Consider the following 24,032-nt stretch of genomic DNA (forward strand, 5'->3'; position numbering starts at 1 on the left):
GCTTCCACTTAAAGTTCGTGCAGCTGTAAACTGGTTTTGTTATTTTGCTGTTCTGTATTACGCAAAATGAAAATATTTTTAATTTGTTATTTGATATAAGTGGAATGGTTTAACAATGCAAAGCATCTGTGGCAAGACAGACTGCAAGCAAAAGGGCTTGTATGCATGGTTCTTCTAAGAGCATTTTAACTAGAGAAGGACTAGACCTGATAAATCTAGGATGATTCTAAGATTGCAGTTTGTCACGTTTTATTTGCATCGATTTTAGTATACGTCTGCCCTGACCCATGATGCAGTCCTAGTCATAGCAGAGGCTTTCCGTTACCTGCGAAGGCAGCGTGTTGATGTCTCCAGGAGAGGTAGTGCCGGAGACTGCCTGGCTAACCCTGCAGTACCGTGGAGCCAAGGAATTGATATAGAAAGAGCGCTGAAAATGGTAAGGGCAAACATACCGTGGCTATGGGATATATTCACTAATGTAGCATTGCCCACACATGTAGAGATGTTTATTAAGTTCAACCTTCACAGTAGTTAAAAAATTTGTGCCATCTGTTTGAACTTTATGGCAAGTGAGACATTGAAAAGTGTCTTGAAAAGTGCTGCATTTTCCCACCAAAGATAGAAATAAATTAAATTTGAAGTCAAAAGGTGTCAAATGCACAGTGCTCATGTCTCAATACGCACCAGGATGAACCTGACCTAACAAGCTCTGCTGAGACATACAGTCACTGTTGTACTAAGGTAGCCAGACAGCTTCCAGCAAATGCCAAAAGCAGGCACAGCAACTCCAATCTGGCTGCAAATTATATGCCAGCTACCCTACAAATGCATTTACTCAGTCCACAGTTGATAAAACCTTTTTAGTGACAGATTTGGCTTTCAAAGTCCCTTCCACACCTTTAGGTTTTTGGAGATGGGAATAACTTACATATTCTTCCAGACTCTTGAAATCAAAAACTGTTTTACAAAGGGTTCAGATCCACTTACTAATAAAAAAAAATACACTACTACACTACTTAAATGTCATTCTTGATTTGTCTCACTGGATAATTTGGGGTCCAAGGAATTTTGACTGTTTTATGGAGTCCATCCCTATGCATCATAACAAATCTGATTGCACCATCTCTTAACCATAATTAGCGGATCAGTAACCAGCCCTGAACATCTCCAGGGACCATGATTTCACAGTTTCCCTTTGACCAATTTTCCATTAGTCATTCTGTAGCTTCTACAGCATTTTGTTAAATATTAAAGATAATTTACCCCTACCGCAGTTTCAGACTGTTACCCCTTTGCCTAAGATGACAGCTTGTCAGTGTTGATAAGTGATAAATGGAAATATCTTACCCTTTCATACAGGGAAATAAGAAAGATTTTTTCTCTGAAACAAAGTATTTCATACTTCCCCTTAAAATGATTCATGTGAGTAGGTAACGATAATCACTTACCGTCTATATACCCATCCATCCAGATTGAGACCAAAGCTCCATAAGCAGTAGAGACAATTGTCTGTGTTCATTCAGAGGAGACATTCATTCCTTTCTCCTACACTGGGACTAATCTTAAAATAAAGCACTTCCCAGAATGAGCAACGATATGAGATTCTGGTCCATGTCACAAATCACTCTATGCCATACTGTGAGGGGTTTAATGGCATTGAATTGTTGCAGGTGCATCACTGATACTCCATTCTGTATCAGCAAACCCAGTGTGACTAAGCATGGCAGAATCAGTCTTTCTTACATTTAACATACATGCAGGGCTAATTTCACTTACACTTAAATGCAGCTCACTCTGCAGTAGTGAGTCACCAGCTGAGTACTAACTAACAAAGAATATGTACAGCTGAAACAGAGAATTGGGGCTTTTTTATTACAAAGAATACCACTGACTGTGTCAGAACTGCTACAAGTCTCTCATATAGATAAAAATTGTTCTAGAGCTAGTGAGTTCCTGTAAAATGTAACAGAGGAAAAAAAAATAGAGTGATTCTGTTATTAAAGCGTTTTGTTGGTTGTTTTTTTCTGTTTATTGCCTTAAGGTGCAGGTTCAAGGAATGACAGGGAACATCCAGTTCGACACCTATGGGCGAAGAACAAATTACACAATTGATGTGTATGAAATGAAGGCTGCTGGATCAAGGAAGGTGAGTTTCATGATAGGCATTTAAATTCCATACCTTCAGAAATATTTATTCCAACAAACTAATGGAACTCAAAAATACTATGCAGCCTCTGTAAAAACAGGACCCAGAGGAATCCCTACCTTCTTGCTGTCCTCCAGGAACCTTGTTCTGTTTTGTTCCTGAACCAAATCACTCATCCTGCTTAATATCTTCATAGGTTTCCATTTCAACTTCTAGCACCACTTCTTCCATTAGAAGCCACGTGGAGCTTTTCCACTGCTGAACATGCTACCTGTTGTCATGTCCCTGTGCTCAGCCCAATCTCCTAAACTCCTCTCCATTTTTCCCTTCCTCTCCATAAGAGGCATCAGAGCAGTAGGGAAGCTGGAGTAAGAGTATTTTAGAAACCTTCTGAAATTAATAGAAAATAATTTGAGTTTTAATTAGGATTTTCACTACTTGTTCTTGTCTCCTAAATAAAGTATAGATCCTAAGTGGCATGATTGGCTAGGTCCCTGTTATAAAAGCAATTTAGGGCAAATTTTCAAAAATAATTAGGTAGGCAAGCTCTCAGGAGTATCAAGAGATGAGTCTGAGTGTATGAGACAGATAAGTCCTGATGATAGACACCTGATGATAGGTACGTAACCTGTTTAGTCACCAGTGAGACTCCTTAAACAATTCTGCACATACTTGATAACAAAATACCTCTGGACATGGCCCAGCCATTCAGCAAGGTTTACAGTGCAGACATAAGTGTTACTGCTGTATTGTGCAGAAATATAAAAACCAGTGTAATAGCGTAGCAACGTAGCCACAGCACTATGAAGGTCGGCACAAGCCAGATGACAAATAGTCACCTCATACTCACCGAGGGTTTTGTAACCCACCTCAAAGATTAAGCTACTGTGCCTGCATTGCTAACAGTGGCTGTGCATCTACTCAAAAGTTAGTTCAGACACATCTACAGGTACTGTATGCACTGTCTGAACTGCAGCAGAATATGGATAAACATTTCAAAATCAAATAATTTTACTCAAAGTGCTATGGAGTTTATTTTCTCATCTATAGTTAATCCTTATGCTGTGGATAGAGAGGAATTTATCCTACAGGCACCATAACAATGTGAATATAGATAGTGAGAATTTAATATGTATTTTCACTTAGATTCAGCTTGTATTTATTAAAGCTCATGTAGCCCTGCATAAATGTTACAAAATCATATCTTTTGAGAGTTCTTGTTATAAATTAATGCACCAGAGTCCTTGTAAAAATATGTAATGACATTAACAATCTCCCTTTTTATAGGCTGGTTATTGGAATGAATATGAAAGATTTGTGCCAGCATTAGATCAGCTGCCCTCTAATGACACTTCATCCGTGGAGAACAGAACTATAGTTGTCACTACCATCTTGGTAAGTTTCATGTTCTTAGTGTGTTTGTGTTTAGGAAATAAGATGCACAGCTCCTGAGATGTGTTAGACACCTTGCCAGGAGGCAAATGTTGAATGCTAAATGACTTCAAGTGACTGAAAAGTTCGGTATCTTCGAGATATGTGCTGAGGGCTTGACAGTGTAAGCTTCTATGTGTATCAGTGACTTTACTCACAGGAGTCCCGCTGAGCTCAGCAGTGTGCTTCCCTGCTTCTCAGACACTTGAACTCAGTCAAACGCCTCACATAAGTGAAGTTGTGCATGTATGTAAATGATTATTGCAGGGTCTGGCCTTCCCGCTCTAGGGTCACATCTTGCACCCCTCACTCAGGTACAGCTTCTGTAAACTCAACCCCTGTGGGCTGAGGAAGGGTGGCACAAGGAAGTCTGTAGAGAACTGGAAATGCTCTAGCACTGGGAGTAAAGCTATCTATACCCATGCACTTCCAGAGGAGTACTGCTCTTACTGTGTCTCGTAAACAGCAGCACCTGTGTCAGTCCCAGTGCCTCTACCAAATGTGTTCTGTGTAGCATTATTTGTGACTTTTATGCCTGTTACGATTCTACTAAGCATGAGCCAATTTTATGCTGTTTCCTGAAGCACTGTATTTTATACTCCTATGAATTTAGTGAGATATAATCAGCATTTCAGCTAGAATTTTCCAAGAAGGCTAAGGGAATTTAGTGACAAAAATCACTGCCAAGGATTTTAGCCTAGCTTACCTTAGGCTGCTTTGAAAATATCCCCATCAGTACCCCATTCTAGGCCATGGAGGCCTTAGCAAATTATTTTGATGCTGCAGGTGTTGGGTATGTCAGTTCTTTATACACTAAAAACTGAATTATTACTGCAGTGATGCTAATCAACTGTCTAATAACATAAAAATTAGGCCTAATCTTACAGACAATAATGTAACTGTTAAAGTTGAATAGTCATGTTGTCTTCAATGGGTCCATAGTAGGAATAAAATCTGTAGTATGTGTGACTGTAGGACCATGCCAAGGATTTTCAACCTGCAAAAGTCTGTCTTCCTGATCTCTGTACCAAAGTAGAGAAATATTGTAAATACTTGCCAGTGGTATAAAGTAAGGATAATAACAGCTCTCATTTTTTGTGTTTTAAAGCTGTATTTTACATTCATAGACTTTTGATCTTTACTTTTGTTTCAAAGGAATCACCATATGTAATGTATAAGAAAAACCATGAACAACTAGAAGGGAATGAGAGATATGAAGGATATTGTGTAGACTTAGCTTCTGAAATAGCAAAACATGTTGGAATAAAATACAAACTGTCAATTGTTGGAGATGGGAAATATGGAGCTAGGGACCCTGAGACTAAGATATGGAATGGCATGGTGGGTGAACTGGTCTATGGGGTAAGTTTCTCTTAACCTTCATTTTCATGTTCTTTATTATAAAAAGTTATGCTCAAAATTAATAAACTGTAAAGTAAAGGTCGTATGTTTGAATACCACTTTTAAAATTCTAGGTATTTCTTTGTAATGCTATTTTTATAGCACAGTTTCCTAACCATTTCTTTGTAGGAAAGTGTCACATTTTGTCACTGTTCTCCAAATTGGACTCCACAAAATGTTGAGAAGTAGCACTGGGCAAATTTCAAGTTCCTTATCTACAGCAGATTTTCCAGATTGCCCTTCATGTGCTGTTTTTTTATTTGCGACGTCTCCTTTTTCTTTCTCAGTCCTGTACGTGATGAGGGCTGCCCCTGCTATTAAAGGTCTGATCCTACGATGCTGAGCCTCACTGGATCACTGATGTCAGATTGTGTTTGACTAAAGGCTCAGTTAGCCCCATGCTTGCTTTTCAGGATAGGAAGCAATGCAGGCCTGAAATCACCCACAACTTTTTCTGTTTAAACCCTGGATTTATCTTTTAAAATGAACTGTCAGACAAAAAAAAAAAAGTCTAAATCATTACATTCCTCTTTATATTTCTATATTGGGTGTACGTTGCTTTCTTTAGTAAGAACAAAACCAGCAAAAACAGTCTGGAATTGCCATTTTAGAAACTTCTTTGGAAATGCGAATTTTGGACTGCTGATAAAATAAACCAGATGGAAGGGGGAGAAAGTTGGCTTTGCAGAAAAGACTTTACAAGCTGATATGTCATCTTTGCTTTTTTTTTTCCCCCAAATGCTAATGAGGTGATTTGTGATTCCACCCAATCTTTACGGTTTATTTTTAACAATCTTTCCTTTATTAAAAATATCTGAGCAGAAGTGGTTTCCATTGCCTCCTTTTGTTCCCTTGCTGAGTGTAGTTTCTAAAAGTCACCTCAAAATTCCTCTGTGTTAACATCATATCATCATCTCTTGCAAAATGTGTGGTGAGATAACTCTTTTCAAATCAGTCTTTTTTAAAAGTAGTTGCAGGATTTTCAAAAAGTTTTTTTTTTCTCTGGAGCAGTCAGTGCTAATCCCTTGTTATATACTTTGTAGCCTTTTCGACTTCAAAAGATTTTATACAAGCAACAATGGTTTTGTGGTGTTGTACTGAGGGGAGGGAGGGAAATCTCCCAGTGAAAGTAAACAGGGGTCTGGAACCCTGGGGTGTATCTTTACTTTCCTGTTGCATTGAGGTTTGACATTATGCAAGTCTTTTGAACATTCAGTGCCTCAGTTCTGTGATTCGGGAAAAGTGTTACCTCTCTTAGAGAACACAAGTATGTTGAGAACTTCTGAAGAGAAGGTTTAGTTTAGTTTCGAGCAAGATTGCATTGCAATGAAAATTTAAATCCTCAGTTTCCCAGTGTGTGGTTCAAGAAATATCAAGGGTATTAGCTGTAATTGGGTTCTTTTGATATATTTGCAAGTGACAAGCAATGAAACAGTTTATTCACTTAAAAGAAAAGTCATATCATACGCCAAAAAAAAAATTAAATAAAAACTAACAAAGGGAATCTGAAATTACTGCTAACAGCCAGGGCGCAGGGACCATCTATGCCAGAGGAGGAAAGGTGCGATACGGTCCACTGCCTCCGTGACGTGAGCCAAGTAAGATTAGGCTGTGCAGCTGCTGAATGATTCAGGATCCATCTGTATTAAGGGCTCGCAGACCTGAGCCATATTCCTATTTCAGCCCAGCCTTTGCTTGGATAAGCAGGTTGGCAGCAGTTGCCTTTTCCACAGCCACTTGGGATGAGCCTCACTCAGGAAGCTCTGCCTCCATAGCATCAGACTGAGCCCAAGCCACTTCTCCTCGACCCAGCCATGCTTGTGACCTTTCCACACCAGCAAAGTACAGCCTCACGGGCACCATCCGCCATACCTTAAAACACCCCTGCCATTGTCATTTTTCCCCGCAAAAAGGTCTGTTCTTTTGTATCCTGGCCCAGAGTTTTCATCTGTGTTTTCTCATTAATGAAAAATTGAGGAACGTTTCCCTCCCTGGCCCCCAACAGCTCCTCTCTGCGCACTGTGAGCTCGGTTACCCAGCCTCTTAACTGCAGGCTCTATTATTCAAAGGTCAGATGCATCCCTTGAGGTTTGACTGGAGGCCCAGGTTAATGCTTGCAGCTTGGCACTGCTGAGCTAGCTCCCCATCCTGCTGAGCTGCGCAGAGACCCACCCGGCTTTCTGTAAGCAGGGGAACAGCCCCTGAACTCAGCACAGACCTCCCCAGCCCTGTTTGTCAACACCATGGCCTCTTTCTCCAGCTGTTGAGAGGGGGCTATGTACACAACTCACAAGGATGTGCACAAAGCTCTTTGAAGATGAAAAATGCTCTAGAAGTGCTAATTATTTGGAACAAGTGCTTCATTTACGTGCTGACTGTCCTTTATCTCTCAGGGGCTCAAAACTCTATTAGGGAACTAAAACTGTACATTTCCCCTAATGCCCCTGTGAGCCTTGTCTGCAAAATGACTGTCATATTTGGCTCCTCCGGATTCCATTTTCGGAAGACTATAGGGAGATTAGATTTAAATGCCTTTATTAGCATGTGTGGAAGACAGACGTGGGGGAATAAAAGGGGCCTGATTGGTTTTGGTACCAGTTATCCAGCAGCTGAACCAAGCTGCGGCAGCAAACACAATCTTCTAGATTGCATTTGTCTCAAGTGTTTCCTACGTTAAATGCAGCATATTCCTGGTCCAACGGGCTTGTAACCACCGCGTGGTGCTGCTGGGAAGTCTTACCAATCCTTTTTAATGCCGTGCCCTTTTTTGCATAGCCCCATGCACGCAACACTTCTCTAAAACTGCTCTTAGCACAGTCACAGGAAGTGAATGGCATGGCGTTTTAGTGCCAAAACCCTCATTAACTGTAATTAACGTTTAGTGTGTGCCAGTTCTTTGAAACTGTCACTCTTGCTTCCTGTAGGATGCAGTGCAGCCAGGTCCTCGCAGCCTCTGGACACCGCAAAAACTAAGAGAAATTTCAAATTCGGAGAAATTTCTAGAACACAGTGGAAAATTTTAACAGTAACAAAGCAAGTAGTTAGAGCTTTTTTCCTGCACATTTCTATTTAGAAGAGTATTTTTCATTCTTAACTGAGACTTAGAAATATCAGAATAAGTCTACCAAACACTTATGTTTCCAGATCAGTAATTTCTTTCATTTTAGACATTCCTGGTGAAAAGTGGTTCCTCACTGCAGTCATCACCAAGCTCACGCTTCTGCATAACCAGGGTGCCACTTTTTCTCACTGCTGTGCAAGCCTAAAACTTGACTTACACATAAGCCGTATTCCCCATTAAGATTTAAGGTGCATACATGTCGAGGAAGATAAATAGCCATGTTATTAATACATAAATTGATTTATGCTCCTTCTAATATCCTGAGATGAAATAGGGAAGCCAGCCCATACTGATGCATCTCAGTGCAGCTCACCCAAGGACTGGGGACTGATCAGACAGCCACCTGCCTTCTGTGTAGGTAAAGCAGTTAACCTCTCCTCAATTTGCACGAGTGAATCACTATTTAAACCTCAGCAGCATGGCAAGCGCTCCCCTCCCGTGATCCACCCGATAATGACTTGCCTGCAGCCAGCACTGAGGAGCAGGCAGAGACGTGCGTGGGGCTTTGTGCCTGCCGCTGCTGAGCTCCAGACAATGGGCTGCTCTCCTCTGCAGGGTAAGCCTCTTTCTGCAGGCTTTTATTGCTTCTTCCCCTCTCAAACTATGCTGCTGCTCTTCCTTTAGTGTGCAGCCAGGGAAAGGCTTCCCTCCCCGGGCCTGATGCTTTTCACATCGCTGAGGCTAATTGGCAGTAGGTTTAACACGTATCTTAATTGTAACTACACATGCTCTGGGATTGGGAAGAGCAGATGGACCTTACAGCCTTTAAAACTCTCCTCAGGTACAAAAAGGCCTTTATAAAAATCTCAGAATATGTAAAACACTGTGAAGGAACGAAGCAGGGGTGTAAAGGGAAGGCAGTCCCCCAGCTGCGTGCAGCCTCCAGTGCTGGTCAGAGCGAGGCCACCTACACATCTCCCTGCCCTGAACGGGCTGACCAGCCACCACAGCCCTCAAAGCAGAAGCAAAAAGACCATGTGGACAGCTTTTGAGTAGTAGCTGAGAGGAAGACTAATTCCACTCCTCAAAAACATTCCCTCATGCTCTCAGTCGATGGCAGCATTCCCTGCACAGCAGGCAGGAGAAGCCCTCCACCCACCCCTTGCCGCTGGTTCAGGCAGTAGCAAAGGCCAGGTACAAACACTAAAAGGCACTAGGAGGTGTCACAGCAGTGGCGCTACCAGGCTTCAGCCACCCTGCACCCCGAGCAGGAGGCACGAGATGAAAAAGCAGACGTGCTGCTTTTCTCCATTTGCCAAAGACAACAGTAGTATCTCGGGAAGAACTGTGGGCATCCTTTGGACAAGGAAGGTACTTAACAGCAGATGAGGCCAACTGCAGTTTTAATACCATAATCATTTTTTATGTTACCCAGTTAATACACAGTAATACCTCGATGCTGCTTGTTGCTGTTCCAATTTCACCTGTTGTTTCTAAATAAGTGTTAAAAGCACAGGACCCTTGTGACCTGGCCCCTCAACACACCCTGATATCCCTGGGTATAGTGGACTCCATTCTCAAGGTAGCTTTTACCAGCAGGCACTGCAGGTGATGTGTTGCTCTGTCTGACACCCCATCCTGGCACCTGGAGACCTCACAGTGCCCAAACGAGTCCTACACTGCTCAGAGTCAGTTGTCACCCCAACGTGGTCTCTTTGATGCCACTGTGTGCCTGCATTCAGTGCTTTTGGGGTGCCTGGAGCTCTGGCTCCCGATGGAAATTGGACAGTCAGCAGCTGGCACAGTGTCCCTCTGCTTCAGTCTGAACATAGGTGCATGCTGGGGGGCACCCCATAACACAAACCTCTTGCAGAGTGACCGTAGCCCAGACCCACTTATTGGAAAGTGATGCACTAGCAAAGAAATTCTTCAGCCCTGCAGACATGAACAACCAGAAAAGACGTACGGGCAGAAGCCTAGCTGGTATCTCTTGCTACCTCTAGTGCGTGTCTTTGAAGATAGTAAGGCTCATCTTTAGGTCTGTAAGCAGAAGAATTCCATCCCTCCTTTTGGATTACAGAGGTGGAACATCTTATCATTTTTCTTTCTCCACGCAGAGGGATATTTCCATTTACTTTTTTTTTTTTCCCTCCTCTTAAGAGTCTTGAGATTTGCAGCTCCCTGGGGTCAGCTTTGAACAGAGTGGGCAGCGCCTCTGTGCTGCATGTCCTCCCTAAATCCGTCTTCCCACACTGGTAGGCAGAGACAGAACGAGCCTCAGAGGAATCCATGACATTTCTCTCCCGGCTTAAATGCAGTGAATATGATGTTTGAAACACCATTAGTCATGAGTGATTAGCAAAGCTTAGTTGTTGATGTTCTTAACTGCCCCCCTCCAACTCTGCACAGGGAAGGGCATGTTTGTGATTGTGCTGTGCGATTATTTTTTTTTTTAATCTAGTTCAATTTTTATGGGTTCAGCTTATCTGCGGCCATAACAAGTAGAGAGATTCACAACCATGCTGCAATTATTAATGATCCATTAGGGTGCTTAGAGCTCTCCATAAGCTCTCTCCATTTCAAATATTATATATCTACATAAATATGCAAAGAGTGGTCTGATTTTAACCTCTCCAGTGTAACTAATACTCAAGGAGGTGGTGGGGAATGGGGCTCAGGTGCTGGATTTTTGCTGGGCCACTTTCAGGGCCCATGTTGTTGATGGTTTCCTGAGACCCTATGTCTGAATTCATTCTCGTTCCCTTTGCTGAAACAATTGCCAGCATATTCATTTAAGACCTGAGGATGTTTATTGGTGTTCCCAATATGTAGAAGGCCCATCAAATATGGTAGGAAAGCAGGAAGACTGAAGTGTTTCAGAAAAATAAATGTTTCTATCCCTAGTAATATTAAAATGCAACTTAAAATCATTTACAGAGAAATGCGTGCCGTATGATACGAATGAGAACATGGTAACAATTGAGCATTTAAAAACTGCTTTGTCAGTGCTAAACAGAGCATCAGCTTCATCCTCTGAAAGACCCCACAGGAACATCCCACATGAGCTCAGCTGCTCATGAAGGAGATACAGGCTTTATTGCATGCTGCATCAGCACTTAGGAAGAGCACCACTGTGTCTACTTTGGCAATTAAAATATTACTTCAGGAGAATTAAATTTCTCCAAGTCCAGGAAAATGCTACAAAAAGTAAACATGCTTATAGCTGATCCAGCCTCTTCCTGCCTCAACAAGCTGGCTGTCCATGTGCACGAGGACAGGTGGTGAGGCTCCCGCCTCCCACCTCAGCTCCACTTCTTGTGGAGTCATTGCCAAGTCTCTGCAGGGGTTCTGATTCATTCAGCTTGCTCTAATAGGGATTAATTTGTAAGTACCTCATTAGTTCAACACGAAACGCAGTAGCCATGGTCAAAGTGCTTAGTCTTCCAGCCAGCAGTGGACTCTGACTACATATAAAACTGATGTTCTGTGTGCATCTCATACCTACTGACTGCAGACATTTAACATTTAACAGTAGTTCAATAAGCAGTGCCTAAAAGACAAATACACATTTGGGGGGAATTCATCAGTGAGCAACTTCCAGGCCCATCCAGTCCCTTTACCACACTCTACCCATGTGCCCCCAAGTCTCCCTAATACTTAGACAATTAACACGTTCATCTGCAAAGCCAGTAAACACCCAGCCGTTCAACAGCAACCAGCACTTTCAGTCTCTAGATGCACGCTACGTTAAACTAGATTTTTGCAGCAAGATCAGGTGGAGGGTTTTCTCCTCAAGGAGAGCATTCACTTGAGGGGAAAGACAGTGTCCCAGTATGCATGAATGTCTAAAGGAGCTGAGGGGGGCTGTAGTGTTGTACACCATGGGCTGTGTTTTCCAAATGGCTTACTTAAGTACGCAGACATGGTTTATTTGATTATTATTCCAAGCAGTGAAATTATACCAAGCCTCTTGGTTGTACACACAAGTGCAAACTGTTAGGAGACATTCCTGAGAGGCTGGAGCAAGTCTGGAGGTTGTGTGCAGACGGAGAAGGCAGGCAGGGCTGCCGTCAGCCCCAGCCTTACAGCATTGAGAAGGTGTCTTGGGCATGACTGCGCAGGGACTCTGCAGCACCAGCTGGTACAGAGTGGTGAGGCTGAGGTTAACTTTCCAGGAAGCCCTTGCCATTGCCGCTTATTAAACTTAAACAAATAAATAAATAAGCAAACAAACAAAAAAACTTAGTAGGAAGATCGGAAAATCAGATATTAATGAAAGTCACGAACATCACCGTCAGATTTACATAAAGGCATATTCAATTATTTTATGGCACAGATTTTCATCACTTCTTAACGTTTCCTATTCACTTTTATTCAAAATTCTACTTAATAAGATTTTATTTTTCTGTCAGATACATACTTACTAGTTAGATACAGAACACTGATTTAAAAGGTGCACAGTGGTTTAGTTACTGGTAAGTTAAACTTTCCCTGAATCACTTTAGAATCACTTTTTCTTTCTGAAATTCTTAATTATGAATGAAAGGCCATCTTGAAAAGGCCCAATATCATGAATAGTTATAGGCTGCTTAAAAGAGGCAGAAAATTACAAAAAAGGGTACATAGGTATATAGAGTCAGAATAATTAAACCATTTTCTTAACATGCAAAAGGACTTTTTTTTTTTAAACATCCTAGTCCCCTCTAATTGCTGACATCAGCTTGAGTAGTTTGCTGAATCAAGGTTAGGTTATCAGGTTATGAATTGAATCCTTCTGGTACCAAAATACAATTATAATTAAATATGTTGAAAATCTATTCTGGAATGCTATTTCTAATGAAGTAACTAAGCAATTTTTTTATTTTTTTGTTTACTTCTCATTCTTACTCTCCCTCAGAATCCAGCAGAGATGTAAGGATTGAAAGGAAGGGGTTCCAGGTATTGCCTCATTGCAAATACCGACACACTGCTGAATGGTAGATGCAATGAGATGAGGTTGTGCTTCCATATGACCCATCCTCAGAGCATGGTCTATGTTACAGATCTATGGAGTTTAGGTTTTGTATAAGATGGCATAGATTATAATCAAAACTACTATTTTGCGTTTTGCTCAGATAATCCAGGCTATTTACTTCTCAGGGACTCACAGATCTGTATTACTGCTCTTCAGTGACCTCAGACAGGATGAACTGTCTGGTTCCTGTCACCCACTATTCTTCCATCATCTATCCCTTATTGCAATGGAGTTCCAGAGGAATATGTAAGGGGTAGTGCCCAAATCCAGCTGAAATTCAATGACTAATCACTTCTCTCAGGTTCCTTTTAAGGACCCTGGACTAATCAGTAAGGCAACAGAACTTGCTTTAAGAATGAAAAAGAGAACATCCAGGTATAACAAACCCGTAATTTGCCCCATATCCTCAAGACAGATGGATAGATACAGGCTATTACTACAAAATGATGTAGGAGTCAAGAAGCAAGCGCTTGCCATCACACTGTGTCTATCAGGCATACAAGGACAAACCCATGTAAAAGGGAAAAGGGCATGCTCACAGACTAGCCCTAGAATTATTCCCCTTCTCCCCTAGTAACTCCCCTTCCTGGAATTAAAAATTAACGTCAAACAACTTTTTAATGACTAAAAAGGAGATTTAAAGGCCATCAATAATCCACTTGAACTTGAAACACCAAACACAATCATTTGTTGTTTCATTGTGTTTTGTTTTGTTGTTTTTTTTCCCTATTATTTAAGTACATTTGTATGTTAAATACAGTTCATTACTGATCTAGACTTGAAATGACATTCTATATGCAAGTTATATTGACTCTATATGTTATCCTGGAAAATATAGCTTTAATAGTAGTTTAATAGTCCGGTGAAAGTAGTGTTTATTTATCCATTAACTTAACAGAAACATAAATACATGTTTGTATGTATCTCCCTCTGTCTTGAGGCCCTTGCACAGATGTGGTTGTATTTTTTCTTGTTAAAAATTTTCTGTCCATGTAGTCCTAAAACAACTTCAATGACTGCAAAATGGACTGCAAAGAATATGTTTCCTACTCACTCTTGTAATTCATCACCTGATTCATTAACCTCAGACTCTAGATTGTGATCATGTTGCAACTGTTTTGTAACTAACTTGGCTTTGTTTTCCCTTTACAGAGAGCAGATATAGCCGTTGCCCCTCTCACTATAACATTGGTGCGAGAAGAAGTCATAGACTTTTCCAAGCCCTTTATGAGCCTGGGAATCTCCATCATGATCAAGAAGCCTCAGAAATCTAAACCGGGCGTATTCTCTTTCCTGGATCCTTTGGCTTATGAAATTTGGATGTGTATAGTCTTTGCTTACATTGGCGTCAGCGTAGTTCTTTTCCTAGTCAGCAGATTCAGCCCTTATGAATGGCACTTGGAAGACAGCACTGAAGAGCCACGTGACCCTCAGAATCCTCCTGACCCTCCAAATGAGTTTGGAATATTTAACAGCCTTTGGTTTTCCCTGGGTGCCTTTATGCAGCAAGGATGCGATATTTCTCCAAGGTTTGTTACATATCATTCCATCACCTTTTTGCATTTTATGGTCATTTTCTGATGCCATGGTGCATATATGTTACGTTTTCAAATTTCTTTTCAATTCCAAATTTTTGTTTTGACATCCCATTCAATGCTAAGCAGCATCATCGATCCGATGTTTGCTAACATTCACCTCAAAAGTGAGTGTCATTGCCTTATAATGCCACTTACACATTTCTGCCAAACTTATATACACCATGTTGAGGCTGTAAAATGCATGGGGTTTTCTGTTTTCAGCAATGCTTGGAGGGCTACCGTGTTTTTGCTGCATATCTCATTTTACGGTCATCTCCTTGGTGCATATAACATATTATGCTTTGCAAAATCTGAATTATTTATTTTTAAAAAGCCACATGCAACAGCACTTTAAAACACGTTCGATCCTGCCATGGCTTCTGCTATTTTTGCTAACTTTTTTTGTCCCTCATGTCTCTAATTTTGTTCTTGAACTATCTTTTCATCTATTAGTAATTTGCTTACCACCATGTTTTATATGTTCAGATCTCCATGTGTGCTCCTCTAGCAGTTATGGTGTGTATCCTGTGTGTGTATTGTTATTTATATCTGGTCTAATCCATTTCCCTGTGTTCATAGTCAATATGGTCTAATAAGCATTGCCTGTTTCCATAAAGATTTTTTTTTTCATTCAGAAAGGCAGTCTTTCTGAATAAGGCTTTAGTAAAACATGCTTGGTATTAGTTCTGTTTTAACAGAGAGCACTGCTATTAACCATTGTAGAATTGCATTTCTTTTTCAAAGAAGCATTTTGAAAACCACCAGAGAATAGTAAAGTTCTCTCTATTTGAACAATGCATACCTCAAATATTCTTTTAGTAATACATATATTATGTTCCTACCTATACACTGTAAAAATACTTTGGTGATATGCCTGTGGTAAGCAGTAAAATTATCTAGTTTCTTAGTGAGGGAACACTAAATTTTGTGTGAAAATATTTTAAAATCCAGTTTACAGCTATTTTAATTATTAAAATGCCTGTTTATTACAAACAGGATGCAGTTTTTCCCTCTAACAAGGTTGCTAATTAAATCAAGAGAGACAGATATTTTCTGACTAAGCACTTATATTCAAAATACACCTTAGTAATTTCCATATTTGTGTACCTTTTGTAAGACTTACATCATTCAAAAGTTACCAGATTTTCCTGGTCTGAGAGTGAAAGAAGTGACAAAAACCTCATGGAAGGAAGTTTCATGGAAAGGATCATGATTTTGCCTGTCATAATCTAATAATGGTCCTTTAAGCTCACAGTCATTGCACGTTCAAATCTGCTAATGACTGCAGTGAGGTCCAGGATTTTCAGAGATGCTGGCAGATAGATACCTGTCATTATTTGATGCACATCATTCATATGTTTTAGAAGTCTTGATAGCAGCAGGTAGATACCATATGTAGCTGACTGATTCATATACCTCCCATATAAAACATACATGTGATATTTTTACCTGGTTGTGACCCCACGTCACAGTTCTCAGTGTTTCAGTGTGCTGTCTCACTGTCCTGCTACAGCTGCCAGCCTCCTCCTCCAGTTTATATGCTCAGTCTCTGCTTTATTCCCAAATTCTGTAACGAAACTTTGCCTCTCTGCTTGCTGTTAAAAGTGATGGATAGTGGTAACATTTAAACTGCTGTTGATCATGTGTGTGCCTAATATAAAGGACCGGGAAATAAGCACTGGGACATCACATGGAAAGCTGTAGGCATTGCACAGTTTCCGCTAGGTCTGTTTATTGACAGCAAATAGCAGTGCATAGGATTTTTGTTAAGCTCTCATGCGACTCTGGCATGCTCAGCCATATATAACCTTATATAACAAGTGGAACATACTCTATTTTTTTCAATATTACTATGATAAGTGCCTAGGAAATACATAGAAAAAACAGAGACAGCAGTAAACCTATTTATTTTATTTGTCCATCAGAAGCTGTTAGGTCAATATTAATTCATGGCCCTCGTTAGAAGCTATTATCTGGCTATTTTGTTATCTTTCATGATAACAGATTCCAGGCAGTTATGTGCATTGCTACAGGAGAGAGAGAGAGAGAGAGAGAGAGAGAGAGAGAGAGAGAGATTGATTTAATACCTTGGTTTAAATTCCAGAAACACCGTTCCCTTGAGTGATATGTTGGTTTAAGTTGATTTAATGTCAAATTTCTTTTCCGTAGAAGGGACTATTCCCAAGTATTCCATCCTGAATCCGTATCTTTGTAAGGTTATGCCATTCACAATACATTGACTAGATGAACGTTTCATACTATTCTATTGCCATTAAAAGGGGCTTCATTCTTCCATTGTGAGTTTTGTCTGAATAAATTTCTTATATGAGAGCGTGCAGCACTTGTAGAGAGATGCCGACAAGCAGTCTAGAGAGATCACTTTTGTACTTGCTGATAAAGGCTCTTTCAGCTGCTTTGGGCAGAACAGCTGTGACATCTAATGACTAGTTAAATCTATCCTTGGTGAGTATGCTTTGTGGATATTCCAGAGGATATATCCCTATACTCTCCAATCTGTATTTAATAGGAGTCGTCTCAGCTGAATCAGAAAGCAGCCAGAGGATGGTGGTTAGTTCATCCCATGATGGAACCAACACTTGTTCCAGTGGTTCTGTTCTGCTATCAAAGGCTGCTGTGTTTTCTGCATAGTGAGCTAAAGTATTGAAAATTCACTTTTGATGGATCAAAAGTGGATTATTAAATTTGCTTTAATGTAAGATGTGTACAGCAAATGGAATCAGGAGGGAACAGTCACATTTGTAACACCATTCCGAGCAAAAGTATCTTTGAAATCTGTATGAGACCGTGTGTTTTAATTTTGCTCTTCATTCATGTGGAACAAGGAGGCTAGATTAATTAATATCTGATGGAAAAAGACAGGGGGTTCATTAAAAATTGTCACAAGAGCTTGGTCATTTAAGAGGCTATATTTCTAGACCCATATTTTTGCAGCAGGTCTCAAGAGACTCCTATTAAAGGCCATGGGAATGACTTAGTGGGAGTTTCAAAACAGCAATGGGAGCTGGGTAACTTGATGTTCCTGAAACTCCCACCAATGGTTCCGATGATGAGAGAATGGAGCATCTCAAGGCAGAGCTTCAGATGCTTTTATTTATTGTGTTCTGTCTCAACAGCCGAGGCGAGTGCCTCCTGGCCAAATGAGGCCAGCAGGAAAGGCAGAGGTTTTGCTGGGTTTGTGAGCAAAGGACTGAGCTCCATGCTTGGCGGGTACCCTGTAGCGTGAGCTCAGAGTGGAAAGGCGGGTCTAGGCAAGCAGATTTTGCACTGAAGTTGTTCAGGGCTTTTTGTCAATATACCAGCTATCTTGTATTGATCATAAGAGCCCAATTAAAAATTAAGTAGTATGAAAAGCTTATTGTTTCTGTTTGTTAGAGGAAATCAAATATGTTTTATGGCCATGAGTAGAAACAAACTTCAAGCTATTTTGTTAAAAAATAGGATTTTGTTTGAATGTGTTATTCTCTGGCAACTGAATGTGAAATTGAATATGTATTTTCTTTTTCGCTTGTTACTAATTTGCTCTCATTTGACTCCATGCTTCCTTTTAAATTTCCTCTCAAGGTATGCACTCTTCCTGTTTACTTCCTTTTGAAAACACCATCTGACCTTGTTTTGATAATTGTGTAATAATTCTGCTATACCAAGGCTTTGTTACTCCTCTCGTTTGTTAACACTCTAATTCACTTTAAAGTGATGTTGTGCAATGTATTGATTTATTGAAGCAGTTTGGAAAATGACATGTTAGGATAAAGCATTAGTTGTTTGTTTTCAAATTACAACACTGCACACTTGGACAGGTACGTCTTCATCAGAAAAAGTGGTGTTGGTATTAAAAGCTGTGATTGATTTTTCTGTAATTGTTATCTGAGTAATGGAGAAACATTTCTGTGTTTCGCAGTACAAAACAAACAAGTATTCTCTTATTACCAGCCTGGTGTTTATATACTAACCCTTTTTCTCCCTCATCCCTCTACACCAGCCCCTGCAGTGGGTATAAGGAGTCTTCGCATCAGCAGATGGACTGGGGGGATCTGGGGTGCTTTTGGAAAAGGAGGCTGCCAGGCCATGCTCAACTGTGTTCTTGTTCTTTGATTTTGTCTGTCTGTCTGTCCTTCGGCATCAGCTTTGTGGTTTGTTTTGTTTTTCTTTTGCTCCATCCTGTGCTTGACATCAATTACAGCTACATTAGCCCAGAGCACTTCGTGGTAGCAGCTGTTCAATCTTCCCTTTCGTGCTCATTGGAAGGCTCTGGGAGAAACAACTCAGTAGTGACATCCATTTCTCTTTCAAGTGACCTCAACTCTTCTGAGAACTGCTCTGGTCCTCCTCTAGCAAGACCCCTCTCTTGCACGTAGGACCCTCGCTTGGGGAAGCGCCTTCTTCTTCAATGAATCCAGCCGTGCCCACCTCCCCCTGCTCTCAGCTGTTCTCCATTTTTTGTCCTGCGTGTGTCTGCTTGGTTTATGCAGGTTGCAAGATCGCGGGGGCAAGATATTTTTACTGTTCTCTGTGCATAATACGCTGTACGAACAGGCAGCTCGACACAGACATTTTGTTGTTGCAGCAATGTGGGACTGAGGTTTCACTGGTTTGGAAAATGACTTTCCTCCTGCACATCTTCACCCCAGCAATGCATCTGTCCTGCAAGCAGAAGGGGCAGCTCCTGATGCAAGTAAGACATTTCTTAAGGAAAACTGTAGGGAGAATGAGCTCACACCATTTTGTTTCCGATAGTTCCATGAAATTTGTCCGAAGACCCTGTCAAGTCTTTTCTTCATCTTCCTATTTCAAGAGATGCTGTAAAGCAAGAGGGCCACGGGACCCTGGAGCAGCCAGATAAAGCTAGTCATAGTGTATGCAAGTGGAATTTCATCTCCTTAGTCTGGCTCTGAAGCTGTCAACTTTACTGCAGGGAGGAGGAATTCAACTCCAGGCCTATCTTCATCTCAAAGGTGGAAAATATGTATTGAAAGAATGAATGAAAGAGGGATGAATTTCACCTGACATAGCCATGTAAAAGCAGTATAGTGTGCTCCAGTCAGGCATCTCACTTCTCTTCATGCTCATGGGAGACGGATGGGCACCTTCAGATCTATCCCACACTATAGCAAGTGAGGTAAATCTTGTTCTGAGGGTGTCTGTCTCCTTTCTGTCTCTGTGATGGCTCCAAAGGGAGCCTTATTCGATGAGTTCAGCTGGCACTGCTTTGTAGATGGCTAAAATTAAGTTTTAGCTGATGTGAGAGTTTGATTTGGTGTGTAGGTTATCAAGTTTTACAAAGCAGCTAAAGCAAGACCCTAACTAGTAAGGGAGCTGGCCAAAAAGGGCCTTAACCATCTGTAAAATTCCAGAAGATGCTCTCTTGACACCTACAAAGAATGTAGAGCGAGGCAGATTTCTTGACTTGCTCCATTATTCTGGATTTATATTTCTGGAATTTACTTTTGCAACTGTTTGGTAGCCCTCTGTTGGTGAACACTGCTGCAGCACAGCCCCAGCTTGAAACTTGGAAGCCTTTTAACCTCTTGGGAGGCCCTTGGGAAGGGCAGGAAAGCCTCCTCTGCTTGTTGGTGATCCATCAGACGTGTGCCTGCCCTGAGGAAGCACACACAGGCCAGAGCGATGGCAAGTTCTCTCAGAGTTCATACCTTGGAAGTCATTGCTTCCTGATGGACAAAGAGGTGATGCTTCGCTCCTTAAGCTTCCTTAAGCCATGTAACTACCTGAACCACCTGGCCCATCAGTACGGAGCTGGTGCAGCAGTCCCTGGGGCTGGCAACCCATAGGAGCCAACCGGAGCCTGCCCCTCCAGTGGGAGCAGCGGTTCCATGTCCTGGGGAGAGGAGAGTGGAGAGCAGTTGTTTCACCTCTTAGCTTGTTTCTCCACATTCCACTGGCCTGTTCCAGACTGCACTCTCTGTTTTTGTGGTGTTGGCAATAATTTTCTTTGGTGTGCTCTTTAATGTTGGATGGATTTTTCTTTTTCTTTTTCTTTTTCTTTTTCTTTTTCTTTTTCTTTTTCTTTTTCTTTTTCTTTTTCTTTTTCTTTTTCTTTTTCTTTTTCTTTTTCTTTTTCTTTTTCTTTTTCTTTTTCTTTTTCTTTTTCTTTTTCTTTTTCTTTTTCTTTTTCTTTTTCTTTTTCTTTTTCTTTTTCTTTTTCTTTTTCTTTTTCTTTTTTTTCTTTTTCTTTCCTTCCTTCCTTCCTTCCTTCCTTCCTTCCTTCCTTCCTCTTTCCTTCCTTCCTTCCTTCCTTCCTTCCTTCCTTCCTTCCTTCCTTCCTTCCTTCCTTCCTTCCTTCCTTCTTTCTTTCTTTCTTTCTTTCTTTCTTTCTTTTTCTTTTTCTTTTTCTTTTTCTTTTTCTTTTTCTTTTTCTTTTTCTTTTTCTTTTTCTTTTTCTTTTTCTTTTTCTTTTTCTTTTTCTTTTTAATTTAATGGGATCTTTTCATGGCTCAGGCGATCTCAGGCTCTGGCCAAGACTAGGCAGTTTACCAGCCAACCCCCTCCTTGTGTGGGCAGGGTGGGGACCCAGCACCAGACTTCTAGTCTTTTCCCGTCTCCATCTGTTGGTAGGACAACTTGTACCCACTGTCTGGGGATGGCACTGAGGGGCTTGAAGGAAACAAACAAACAGGTAAGAGTTTTCTTGTTTTCTATTTCTTCCCTTCACACAAATTGAGGAGTGCAACACCCAGGTTCCGTGGATTTAATACATTTGTGATTCAATCTTCCTCCATTGATATGGGTAAAGAATTAAGGGAAAACATACGAAATAGCTCTGTCTCAGCTTCTGAAATGATTCCTGATCAACATGCTGTGTTTGAAGAATGTGTACTGTACATGGCAAATTCCCCACCCAGCTGAGCAGAGTGGTGCTGGTGTCCTTCAGCCCCCCAAAAACGTTTTGAGCCTGATGTTCAATTGCTTTAAAGCAGCAAAGAGCATTTATAGACACACAGTCTAAGATCTCCTAATCCATAGGTGTTTTGTAATTGTGTATTAATATGTAGGAGGGTTTTAGTCCTTACAGTTTTCTTATTTGAAAAAATACATATATATATTATTTTTACTACTTACTACGACATTGCTCTGGTGGTTGAAAAGCTGGAGTATGCTTGATCTGGAACAGTGTGTTTTAGGCATGCAAATTTCAATTAATATAAAGCAAATCAGCTTCTTTCCCCACTTCAATATGCAGATTCAGTGTGTAATCCCTGCTAGGTCATGATGCTAAAATGATACTGGATCATACTGGATCATTTTTATTTTATTAATTTGGGTGTTTGCTCATGCCTTTTTGCCCTTCACCACATCTTACATTTTAAGAGTAAAAGGTATTTTTTTCCTCAGGGCTGGTCAGACCCCAGAGAGCCAGCGATGCTGATACACCACAGCAGGCAAATCAGTCAAGGGGGAAGGCTGGCCAAACAGAGAAGACAAAAGTCTTCTGGCAAAAGACTTCCCCACCAAAGGGTCTGTGGAAGTCAGGAGAGCTTCTTGCTCCCCGAGCCTCCAAATGGGTTGGGCTCAGATGAACCACTTTGTCCTTGTTTCCACTGAAAGATTTGAGAGGGTTTAACTAAGAAAGAATAGGTACATGCTGAGCTTGCTCTCCTGAGGAAGGCTATCAGGAGCCTCTCCACAGATGCCTGAAGGATGAGGACAACAGGGTTATGCATGTGAATTTCTCTTCGACAACAAAAAGAAATCAAGGAATATCTTCAACAAAATTTGATGATATGTGTTTTTCCATAGATCTCTCTCAGGGCGAATTGTCGGAGGAGTCTGGTGGTTCTTCACTCTCATCATTATCTCTTCCTACACTGCTAATCTTGCTGCCTTCCTTACGGTGGAAAGGATGGTGTCTCCCATAGAGAGCGCAGAGGATCTGGCTAAACAAACGGAGATAGCCTATGGCACTTTGGATTCAGGCTCAACCAAAGAATTCTTTAGAGTAAGTCACATGCTTTAAAGCAGTTCTGTTAAATCTCCGTTAGAGCTTTTCTAAACTGTACGTGCCTGACACACAGGGCCATGGTTTTCAGTCATTTGTTTCTACCTACCTGTAAAGCTGTTCTGATGAAATCTGCTTTGTGCAATCAGGGCAAGCCTGTGTTCAGATTTTAAAGATGCTTTTTAAAAGGCATTTTATCAAGAATTGGTAGTTTTGCTCAACCTGAAACATCTCAAGATGAAAAACCTGACCTCTGCTATTGTGGGAAAGGTTTCTAACACCAGTTTCCAAGCCTCGGTCTGATGAGCAATAATGCAGTCATTAGCACAATATTTAGCAAAGAAAACTCTTGGAGAAGTGACTCTCTTGACCTACTTGTTCTGTTTGCCCAGCTGGCAGCTGTTAATGTCATCCAGCATCGGTGTTTACTTGCCAGAATGAGAAGGGGGTGGGAAGCATGTGTTGCCATTTCTATGTGGGGCACTGATTGCTGCTGTTGCTGTGTCTTCATTGCTCACGAGTGTCTGGCTGTGGCTGTATCAAACAGCCAGGAGTGAAATGATTGTACCTCAGCACACTATCGTGTGTTCACCTTGCTGATAGAAATGCTGGGTTTGCAGTATTTGAGGGTGGGGGGAAGTATGTACATTTATTTAAGATCATCCTTTCTTTCTAATCACTTGCCAAACCACAAGCTGCATAGGAGGTCATTAAAAACTGCATAGGATGTCATTAAAACTTCTAAATAAGACCTCAGACTACTTTTTTGTATCTAAAAATGTTATGACCTCCAGAGCTCTTATTACTGGCCTTTCCAATGGTGAACTGAAATGCTCAGCCCTTTCAGGAAGCTCCCAGCTCTCTTTCAGCAGTGCCATTCAAGCCAGCATTTATTTGTATAGAAAAGTGGTCAGTCTAATTATTAGCCAGGACTAATTAGTGCCTATTGCACATCCTGGTCAAATGCAAGTGTGAGGGAAAAGGGAGCAGTAAAACCCTTGCTGCTGTAGGCTGGTTAAATATTGATGGCTCCTTGAATTTGCTTAAGATGTTGAATGTTTAGGCTACACATGAAAAAGGAAGTAGCGAGCGAAGACTGGAAAAGCTGAGAAGCTTGTAAGATAAATAACATCATCACAGATACAAGACTACACACACATAGGCAGGTGTGTATAAATCTGACATAAAAAGCCAGCAGTGAATACAAAGATATTTTATGAAGTTTTTTGTACTCAGCCTTATCTATATGTAATGTCTTCCTATAAAAATGGGTACTTGCTAGTTCTTGTTTAGCCGTGGTGGCAGATGCATTACAACAGCTTCTCTTTTGTATTAAAATCCTGTAAGATAAACAGTGACCTCGCTAAGGGTGACATAAGTGTGTAAAATTTTGTATTCGGATTAATTATCAGCCTCCAGCGGTATTACCT

The 24,032-nt window shown here is 40.9% G+C and overlaps 1 protein-coding gene across 10 annotated transcripts in view; it reads left to right on the plus strand.

Moving 5' to 3' along the window:
- The window catches only part of GRIA3 (glutamate ionotropic receptor AMPA type subunit 3), a 402,836-nt gene that overhangs the window by 345,701 nt on the left and 33,103 nt on the right, over window positions 1-24,032 (plus strand). For 9 of the 10 annotated variants that reach the window (XR_014572094.1, XR_014572095.1, XM_083797757.1 and 6 more), the window contains 6 exons: window positions 269-436; window positions 2,042-2,146; window positions 3,434-3,541; window positions 4,733-4,939; window positions 14,206-14,582; window positions 22,404-22,602. Coding sequence is in view for 8 of the 10 variants with exons in the window: in XM_083797757.1 (XP_083653883.1) it covers window positions 269-436; window positions 2,042-2,146; window positions 3,434-3,541; window positions 4,733-4,939; window positions 14,206-14,582; window positions 22,404-22,602 (1,164 nt within the window). In the remaining 2 variants the exon portion in view is untranslated. The remainder of the gene's footprint in view (window positions 1-268; window positions 437-2,041; window positions 2,147-3,433; window positions 3,542-4,732; window positions 4,940-14,205; window positions 14,583-22,403; window positions 22,603-24,032) is intronic. The other variant, XM_083797759.1, reaches the window with a different exon arrangement.

This window comes from Anser anser (genome assembly GCF_964211835.1).
Source record: "Anser anser genome assembly, chromosome: 13".
Taxonomy (NCBI): Eukaryota; Metazoa; Chordata; class Aves; order Anseriformes; family Anatidae; genus Anser; species Anser anser.